Below are 10072 nucleotides of genomic sequence, written 5' to 3' on the forward strand. Positions count from 1 at the left end.
CTTTTTGGGTCATGACCTGTGACCAAACTTTCTGACATAGTTCTCTCTGGAATCCCCCTGATGGCTTGAGATTTCATTGTAGCCCCAAAACCGGACGTGCTAACCAGAGCCGCCGCCTTAAAGACTTGTCACCTTTTCATTAGGGAGACTAACTTTGAAGATAATTGCTAATTAGTGGACACGCCTGGGTGGAGTTATAAGTCAAATGATTTCCTGGCATTATCTTTTTCAAGCACCATCATTTCCATCCAGGCCCATTATACTTTTGTTTTTTTTTAATTGAAAAGTAATATGTTTTTCTACCACATTTATTTGAGTCATTTAATGGCAGTGTGAGCAATTTTCTCTTAATCAGCATGTTTTTGCTTCCACAAACAAACCCCAGCAAACATTTTAATTACTCAGAAGATAGATTGGCTTAGTTATTGTCAGGTTTTTATTCACCGACTGTATAAATGTTAAGAGAAAAGCATCAGCAGACAAACCACAAGTGAGGCGGAATATTGAGTCGCAGCTTGCGCAAGGAGTGCAGTGCAGACAGGTTACAATGCCCGAACGACACTAAAGTCTGTCTGCATCCTTGCTCTTTTTATTTGGGCTTCGCCCTACCCACACGTCTAGCAGAAACCGCTAAGGGAAAGGGGAAGCGCAAAGGCTTCTGCTTTGGTAAACGTAAAAAAACGGCAGATGATATACTTATATGGCGATATAGGAAGAAGCACACAGAGTTCAGCAAGTTCAAGCAACCACATCAGCAGGAAACCAGGGGCGCTCCTATTGCTCCATCGCTTGAGAGTGTGAGGTGCGGTGACAGCCGCTTGACCAAGAAAGATGATTGATAGACACAATGCTGTTGCAGGACATTGTGTTCTCTGCAGCTGCATCCCGCCGACCAAGATATAACCTCACACCTTTTCTGTGGTGAACATAAGAACAGCAAAGCAGAACAACAAGCATATATTCGTACTAATATAACGGTAAACTATCTATCGTAATATGGTAATAAAGAAAGAAAAAGAGAACGCATGATAACATATATATTTTTCCAACAGTTATCGTGAGGGATCCAAGTGTTGCATCACCTAACGTGACCTACCGATGGAAAACATCAACCTATAAGTTGCGTGGGTCAAGTCCGTTAAGAAAAACAAAAGTTGGAAAATGTTTATTTTCATGTTTATTTATATACCAAGGCATTTTTTAAATGAACAAGATTCATGACAAAGCTGTTGGGCAGCCAAACCGGTTGAGCAATTGTCGCCAGCAGTGCGACGCCCTTCCCTCGTAAGAACGATTTGAACTTTTCTCGGGGCACGGGATCACCGTTTCGCCGCTTGCCCGAGCAGGTTCGATGAGTTCTAGCATCGAGCCCGAATGTTGGTGTGGAAGCCCAACTACGTATCCGTTCCGAGAGACACTTCAGGCTTGCGTGACAGGCAGCATCTCCGCCAAAGTTTTATTATTGAACTCGTTGTACACATTGTGATCCGTTTGACCCGGTGGGCCTGCAAACCCTCGGTACACGCTGTGCTCCCTTCCCGTTGAGCTTGTTTAGGGAGGTGAGTTACGGCCGGACTGATAGATAGCAGCCGCAGACCACCTTTGTGTAGCAAAGAATTTTGGCTTGGTTAGCGCGTGTCCCACATTTTTGGGTGAGATGACACAAGGTCAGTCCAAGATAAAAGTGTCGCCCACTGCTCATGTTTGGGGAGACGGCTCACTGGTCGGCTGAATGTACCGCTTGAGAACGCTGATGATAGTCGACACCTCCGCCATGGCGCCTTTGCCTGCAATAAATTTGACAATTATAAAGAACACCGAGACACGACGTGCTCTCGTCGTTATTCCTCTTTTTACGATTGAACTTTGCCTGTCAGCCGTGAGCACATTTGCGTCTCTTTGCATTTGGTCATTTTTGGAAGATTGTTTGAAGTCGTGAATATTCCTGAATGCCTGTGAATACTTCAAATTTATCCGGGTCATCTTGTTCTCAAGAATTAATTGCAACTCGACTGTTGTGGTCGTCAAGTATTTAGTAGTATTTATTCTCAAACAGGGTTCCAGCCTAATGTTTTGTCGCACTAAGATCGCAGCGGCCCCCCCCCTAATTAAAAATTTAGGAGCACCCATTTGAAATGTGTTTTCATTTTATTCCAAATACAATGAATAGAGGCTCGCTGATTCTTTCTCACCAAAAAAAACAACTGCGTCTACCCTCCAATCCAAAACAGGTGGGGGTCGTAAGAACGGTCAGACTTCTCTTTCAGGGCGGCCTGCTTGCTTAATCTGCTTTTTTTCTTCCTTTAGGCGGACGTGGACGCTTCATCAATTTTCATTCTGGACACAGGTGACGTCATAAAATGCTTGTTTTTCTTCAGCTGATTGCTTCAACTTAATCTGACCCCCAAACGTCAGCGGCAAATGCATCCAGAAATACACCACCTTTTGACCCCAAGTGTCAAGTGACACATTTCTCAAGATGTCACCTGCCACTTTCCATCCAACCCTGCATTTGAACCCTTCACCTGTCCCTACACACACACACCTTTGTCTCCACACACCAGCTTCTTTGCAATGCAAGGGATTTCCACATAGCCAAATTCTTTCAGCCTGTCTACTTGCTGGGCTGTGATGGGATGCTGCCACATGGCGGTGTTCATCGCAGGGCAGAAGAGGAGCGGGCGACCGCTATCCCAGGCTCTCACCACGCACGTCTGCCAGTGATAAACGCAGAGTCATATCAAATGAAGCATAAAGATTCCCAACATTTAGTGTTCTCACCAGGAGGTTGTCACAAATGCCACTCGCGATCTTCCCCAGCGTGTTTGCATCTAAGGGGGCGATGACGAGAAGGTCTGCCCAGCGTCTGAGCTCAATGTGAAGCACTGGGTCAGATCTCTGACTCCACATCTGGGAAAAAAAACACAATTGGGTTTATATACACCAGTTAACCTACAGTGGATATAAAAATTGCGCCCCCTCCTGTTCAGGTGTGGGAGGGAGCTGAGGTACTTGGTGAGGAACCCACACAAGCACAGATAGAAACAAAAGGTTCCGATTCCAGGATTGCGTACAACAACAAAACCTACCTCCCATTCATCTTTGTCATCGTAAATCTTTACTGACACCTCTTCGGGGTTATAAAAGTGCTGGGCATGCTCAGTTGTGACCACTCTTACGTCCACCTAAAAAAGAAAAGAAAACTCCGATATTGACTTTGTTCTCAATAGAAAACACAAGAGCCAGTAAAGCAAACAGGGGACTTTAATTGATGTGTGTAGGTCGTTTTCTTTCACGTATGACTTTGGTTGATGCTTATTAGACCCGATTAGCCCTGAACTGAAGAACTAAAGACCTTTCCTTTCTTTCCAACTTAAAAGCTCACCCCAGGGAGCTGGAGAAGCTCAGCGACCAAAACAGGAAGTTTGAGAGCAGCTACGCTCCCAGTCACTCCCACGAGCACACAAAAAGCCCCGGAAGTTTTCACCAAGTCGCTCGGAGGACCAGAATCATCTTGATCCGTCTGCATTTTGACATATTACCGCAGGACAAATTCTTCCTATCCCTGTTTTGGCTTTTCCAAACGATTGTTAGGGTTGATTCTTTTCCACCGTTTCTACTTCCGCAAATAAACCCCAGTGGCCAATCGGACTAGAGGATAACGAGCCAGCCAATCACAGTGGAGAACAATGCAACGTCACTCCGTCACGCTCTCGTTGGTCGCTTCGATGACAGCGCGAGATCGCGCCCGTTTGTGGAATGTTCTGGCTGCTCGCTCTACGGCTAGCATGAGAGACGGAGACGCCGTCTAATGTTTTGTTTGATTTAAAATAAATAAATCATTGATTGATACTAAAAAATGATGGCATTGACACCTCTTGTTTACTGGGCTCAACGCCACGAAGAAATCTACCTCCGCGTGGAACTGGCTGACGCTCAGGTGAGCTTGTACCTGTGTTCCATGTCAAGTTGCTCCCATGTTATCTAGCGCCCCGTCTCGAGTTACGACTTATCGTAAGGCGAGTTTCGCAGTTTTGTGTTTCGCGACTGCAGATTCGTCAGAGCGACTTGGAATTTCCCTGACTCCAAAACTGTTCAAATTCTCAATAAAAACGCTGAACAAAACGTCTCGTTTGGATTTACGACTGGCTGCAAAAAATAGCAAACACTGAAAAAAAAAATCATTGCCTGATGGGAGCTCAGCTCAGCTGTCATGTGATGTTTGGATAAGCAAGTTCGAACAGAGTGTGTGCATGGACTTTTTTTTTTTACACAGTATTTATAGTATTCAGGAATCAATGACATCAAATGTGATGTGCATGTTAACAAAAAGGTCAAAACTGCAAAAAAAATATACATTTACAACGTCATTACCGACATTTAATGCTTTGCGCCTGCAGACATTAAAGATGATAATGCAGACGCGAGGAGCGTAGAATTCAAATGACCTCTCAATTCCATTCCATCAGTATGGTGAAGAATTGAACTGCAAACGCATCGAAAATGAAAAACCATGTCACGAGTGTAGCAGAGTTAATACTGATGACTTTGAGTTCAACAAGTCTCTGGTCTAACTTGCTTGAGCTGCTCCATTAAACCATATAGTGTACGTGTCTTCCTTGTCAAACCAGTCAGGGTTCTATAGTGTAGAGGTTAGTCTTCTGGGCTCTCACCACAGTGACTGGAGTTCAAAACCCAGTGGGGTCATATAAATCTTTTATCATGGAAAAATTTGCAACCCAAGCCTAACCTCTGCTACACTCGTGACGTTGTATTTCATTTTGGATGCGTTTGCAGTTCAATTCTTCACCATACTAATGGAATAAAATCAAACCATGGCAGGAGTGTAGGAGAGTTAATGCTGATGACTTTGAGTTCCATGTAACATCAGCAATGGTTCCATAGTGAAGTGGTCAGTACACTGGACTCTCACCCCAGCGACCTGAGTACAAATCTCAATGGGACCAAATAACATTTTATCATGGAAAAATTCAGAAAGTGATAAGTGCCACACCCGCCCTCACCCCCACTTTCTGATTGGCTGTTTGATCTGTGACATCATTCGGACACTCCATTAGGTACACCGCCATTTTCAGGTGGACCTATCTCAGGCCACTTTATGAGGGAAAAATCATGGTCAAAGCTGAACGGAAAGTGAAAAGTGCCACACCTGCTCTCAACCCAACTTTCTGATTGGTTTGATCTGTGACGTGGTCAAAGGTCACAGGTATCAAGCTCTAGTCTTCGGGGCCGCATTCCAACATGTTTTCCAAGATAATAAAGTGGCCTGTTGTTAGGTACACTTGAAAATGGCGGTGTACCTAATGGCGTGTCCATGGGATTCCCTCGTTAAGCGCACCTGCGTGAAAAGTTTTAGCCATTTTCACGTTCCGCAGGAGCTAAAACTTTTCACGCAGGTGCGCTTAACGAGGGAATCCCACGGACACGCCATTAGGTACACCGCCATTTTCAAGTGTACCTAATAACAGGCCACTTTATTAGGGAAATATCATGGTCAAAGGTCACAGGTGTCAAGCTCTAGTCCTCGAGGCCGCGTTCCAATACGTTTTCCAAGTGACCCTCGTTAAACGCACCTGCGTGAAAAGTTTTAGCCATTTTCACGTTCCGCAGGAGCTAAAACTTTTCACGCAGGTGCGCTTAACGAGGGAATCCCACGGACACGCCATTAGGTACACCTCCATTTTCAAGTGTACCTAATAACAGACCACTTTATTAGGGAAATATCATGGTCAAAGGTCACAGGTGTCAAGCTCTCGTCCTCGGGGCCGCGTTCCAATATGTTTTCCAAGTGACCCTCGTTAAACACACCTGCGTGAAAAGTTTTAGCCATTTTCACGTTCCGCAGGAGCTAAAACTTTTCACGCAGGTGCGCTTAACGAGGGAATCCCACGGACACGCCATTAGGTACACCGCCATTTTCAAGTGTACCTAATAACAGACCACTTTATTAGGGAAATATCATGGTCAAAGGTCACAGGTGTCAAGCTCTCGTCCTCGGGGTCGCGTTCCAATACGTTTTCCAAGTGACCCTCGTTAAACGCACCTGCGTGAAAAGTTTTAGCCATTTTCACGTTCCGCAGGAGCTAAAACTTTTCACGCAGGTGCGCTTAACGAGGGAATCCCACGGACACTCCATTAGGTACACCGCCATTTTCAAGTGTACCTAATAACAGACCAGTTTATTAGGGAAATATCATGGTCAAAGGTCACAGGCGTCAAGCTCTCGTCCTCGGGGCCGCGTTCCAACATGTTTTCCAAGTGACCCTCGTTAAACACACCTGCGTGAAAAGTTTTAGCCATTTTCACGTTCCGCAGGAGCTAAAACTTTTCACGCAGGTGCGCTTAACGAGGGAATCCCACGGACACGCCATTAGGTACACCGCCATTTTCAAGTGTACCTAATAACAGACCACTTTATTAGGGAAATATCATGGTCAAAGGTCACAGGCGTCAAGCTCTCGTCCTCGGGGCCGCGTTCCAACATGTTTTCCAAGTGACCCTCGTTAAACACACCTGCGTGAAAAGTTTTAGCCACTTTCATGTTCCGCAGGAGCTAAAACTTTTCCCGCAGGTGCGCTTAACGAGGGAATCAGATGGACACTCCATTAGGTACACCGCCATTTTCAAGTGTACCTAATAACAGACCACTTTATTAGGGAAATATCATGGTCAAAGGTCACAGGTGTCAAGCTCTCGTCCTCGGGGCCGCGTTCCAACATGTTTTCCAAGTGACCCTCGTTAAACGCACCTGCGTGAAAAGTTTTAGCCATTTTCACGTTCCGCAGGAGCTAAAACTTTTCACGCAGGTGCGCTTAACGAGGGAATCCCACGGACACGCCATTAGGTACACCGCCATTTTCAAGTGTACCTAATAACAGGCCACTTTATTAGGGAAATATCATGGTCAAAGGTCACAGGCGTCAAGCTCTAGTCCTCGGGGTCGCGTTCCAATATGTTTTCCAAGTGACCCTCGTTAAAAGCACCTGCGTGAAAAGTTTTAGCCATTTTCACGTTCCGCAGGAGCTAAAACTTTTCACGCAGGTGCGCTTAACGAGGGAATCCCACGGACACTCCATTAGGTACACCGCCATTTTCAAGTGTACCTAATAACAGGCCACTTTATTAGGGAAATATCATGGTCAAAGGTCACAGGTGTCAAGCTCTCGTCCTCGGGGTCGCGTTCCAATATGTTTACCAAGTTACCCTTGTTAAACACACTTGCGTGAAAAGATTTTGTTCATTTTCACGTTCTGCAGGAGCTAAACGTAAAAAATGCTTACAAAGCGAGGTTCCAAGTTTAAAAGCAGATTTAGGTACATCTGGGATCGAACCACAGTCTTACCAAGTTAGAGCCCATGTCACTAACCAGTCGACTATTTCGACCTGGCAGCCTGCATTCTTTTGTACTAGTGATGTGCATTCCAGTTTAAAGTGAGCTGAATCTTTGGAATCGGTTCACTCAAAAAGTTTGTTCAAAAGAATCGTTCACCGAATCCTTCGCTACACGTTATTTACTTATTCTTTTTTTTAATTAATCAAAGCAGGAGATGACGAGTTACAATACTAGTAATGAATGGGCCTAAACTTGTTTTCCCCTTGCAGAATATTGAGGCCCATGTGCATGAAAACATCCTTCACTTTCAAGGTGATGTTTTTTTTGTGTGTGCATGCTTCAGATGTGAGTCGGGTCACAATGTTTTTGGGGGGGAGGAATATTTAAAACTTCCTATTTTGCGTATGCAGCTCTTGGCCACGGTGCGAGGGGTCAAAACCTGTACGAATTCAGCATGGAGTTTCTTTTACCTGTAAAATCACAGGTATGTGCAGTGCTCTTACTTCCTCATGCCCTTCATTGTCTCCTCCTAAAACGACTTTGGGGCATGTTTGCAGGTCGCTTTCAAGTCCACTCAACGGCAGGTGAACATCACTGTGAGGAAAAACCAGCGAGGCTGGTGGGAAAGGTTGACCAAGCGGGAACGCAAGCCACTTTTCTTGGCTCCCGACTTCGACCGCTGGCTTGACGAGTCGGACGCCGAGAGGGAAATCAGGGAGAAGGTCAGCAATGATCCGGAATTGTTTGAGCTAAAACCTTTCAATCTATTTTTTAAAAATTAATTTGACGGGCCGTATTTGGCCCCCGGGCCTTGGGTTTGACAACTATAGTTTGTGAAGACGAAAAAAAAAAAAAGAATGATTTGTCGTGAGTAAATTGCCTTGTTCTTTGCAAAGGAGGAGAGAAGAAACAAGTGGAAAGCTTCACGGCACAACGAAAAAGGCAAGTGCGGAGAGACGTTTCTCCATCTGCTAGTGGCTGAAGTTTCTGCTGCTGTTTGCGTTTCAGGCTTCATCAGTCTGAAAACGGGATTTTTGTTCACCTACAACTTGGTGCAGTTTCTCGGCTTTTCCTGGATCTTTGTCAACATGACCATTCGCCTCCTTAAATTTGGTCAAGGTGAGCGAGCACGTGCGTGAGTGCTTCCCCCCCCCCCTCGCTAACACCCCACGTGTCATATTTCAGATTCCGTCTACGACACGTTTCACACCATATCTGGAGTCATGTTCTTCTGCCAGATTTTGGCGGCCGTCGAGGTCCTCAACGCCGCTTTCGGGCTGGTCAGAACGGGTGTGATCCCGACTCTTATACAGGTCTGTCTGACAACGTGCAATTCTTTCGGTCACCATCAAATGTAATTGTTGCTGTCTTAATAGGTTTTGGGAAGGAATTTTGTCCTCTTTATCATATTTGGTTGCTTGGAAGAAATGCAGAATAAGCCGGCGGTATTCTTTGTTTTCTACCTGTGGAGTGCCATTGAAATATTCAGGTAGGCTATTTTGTTTCGATCCTTTTTGCTGATTATTTTTTCCGATGTACCGTATTTTCCGGCCTATAAGGCGCACCGGACTATAAGGCGCACCTTCAATGAATGGCCCATTTTAAAACTTTATCCTTATATAAGGCGCACCGGACTATAAGGCGCACCATTATTGCATCATGTCAGATTTTTAATCCAAATCAAATCATTCTCCATTTTATCTTTTTTATTTCAACTTCAGACGCAACAAAGTACTTTATAATCATAAAATAATGATCCATAGTCTTTTTGAGTCATGATTCATAGTCTTCAGCGGGCCACTTATGATTGATTTCATGACACAATACTTCGGGCCAGTTTGAATTTAGGAATTTGGTCCATATATAAGGCGCACCGGACTATAAGAGAAAATTTTAGGTTTTTAGGTGCGCCTTATAGGGCGAAAAATACGGTATGTTGAATTAAGTCAGATGGTGTGTAACGTCTAATTTATGGTCATATTTTTTTTTTTGCTATTTGATTTCCATGCACCAGCGTTAAAAATATTAAACGAGGAATGTCATTTCAGAATAATATATCTCAGTCAAGCTCAAACTGCTGTATAAGTAATGTCAGGATAAATGCTAAATGCTTCAGGTATCCATTCTACATGCTGGTCTGCTTCAACACCGAGTGGAAAATCCTGACGTGGTTGCGCTACTCCCTCTGGATGCCCCTTTACCCGTTAGGCGCTCTGGCCGAGGGTACGTTTGCGTTCGCCGCCGCCAAAGTCGATCAAAGTCCAAATCCAAACACGAGTGTCAATCCCAAACAGCCGTGGCTATCGTACAGTCCGTTCCCATCTTTGACAAAAGCGACCTGTTCAGCATTCCGCTGCCAAAAGCCATCGGCACATCCCTGAGGTTCGCCTACTTTCTGCGCGCGTACCTCGTGCTCATGTTTCTAGGTGAGTGTGCGCGCTTCGAAACAAATGCGGCTTCAAAGAGCGAGCGATGGCAAGTGAGTCCTTTTTCTATTCGTCCCTTTCTTTCAGGACTTTTCGTGAACTTCCGTCATCTCTACAAGCAAAGGCAGAGGCGCTTCCGCACCAAGAAGAAGGCTCATTAATGCATCGTTCCGCCATCCTTTCTCCTCAACATTTCCTCGAGGTGCTCTCGTTTTACAGGCACCTTTTGTTGTTTACTAAATCCGCTTTGTCCGCTTCCCTTGTGGGTCCAAATATAATTTTTACTACAAGC

At 45.0% G+C, this 10072-nt stretch overlaps 2 protein-coding genes across 3 annotated transcripts; one reads left to right on the forward strand and one right to left on the reverse strand.

Moving 5' to 3' along the window:
* Positions 1–1149: 1149 nt before the first annotated feature.
* Positions 1150–3650, reverse strand: ppcdc (phosphopantothenoylcysteine decarboxylase). The gene is made up of 5 exons (XM_061282534.1): positions 3386–3650; positions 3090–3185; positions 2782–2910; positions 2546–2714; positions 1150–1787 (listed from the first exon to the last, which is right to left on the reverse strand). The coding sequence occupies exons 1-5, from the start codon at positions 3527–3529 to the stop codon at positions 1699–1701; spliced, it is 627 nt and encodes a 208-aa protein (XP_061138518.1). The 5' UTR covers positions 3530–3650; the 3' UTR covers positions 1150–1698.
* A 68-nt stretch (positions 3651–3718) lies between these two features.
* Positions 3719–10070, forward strand: hacd3 (3-hydroxyacyl-CoA dehydratase 3). Of its 2 annotated transcripts, none has more exons than XM_061282531.1 (11): positions 3719–3940; positions 7624–7666; positions 7765–7838; positions 7912–8076; positions 8254–8296; positions 8363–8473; positions 8540–8667; positions 8731–8843; positions 9471–9577; positions 9649–9780; positions 9868–10070. In XM_061282531.1, the coding sequence occupies exons 1-11, from the start codon at positions 3860–3862 to the stop codon at positions 9939–9941; spliced, it is 1071 nt and encodes a 356-aa protein (XP_061138515.1). In that variant the 5' UTR covers positions 3719–3859; the 3' UTR covers positions 9942–10070. The 2 variants fall into 2 exon arrangements, with proteins under 2 accessions (XP_061138515.1, XP_061138514.1); XM_061282530.1 differs by having other exon boundaries at positions 3721–3940; positions 8251–8296.
* The last annotated feature ends 2 nt before the right edge of the window (positions 10071–10072 follow it).

The sequence above is a fragment of the Syngnathus typhle genome, linkage group LG7 (assembly GCF_033458585.1).
Source record: "Syngnathus typhle isolate RoL2023-S1 ecotype Sweden linkage group LG7, RoL_Styp_1.0, whole genome shotgun sequence".
Lineage (NCBI taxonomy): Eukaryota > Metazoa > Chordata > Actinopteri > Syngnathiformes > Syngnathidae > Syngnathus > Syngnathus typhle.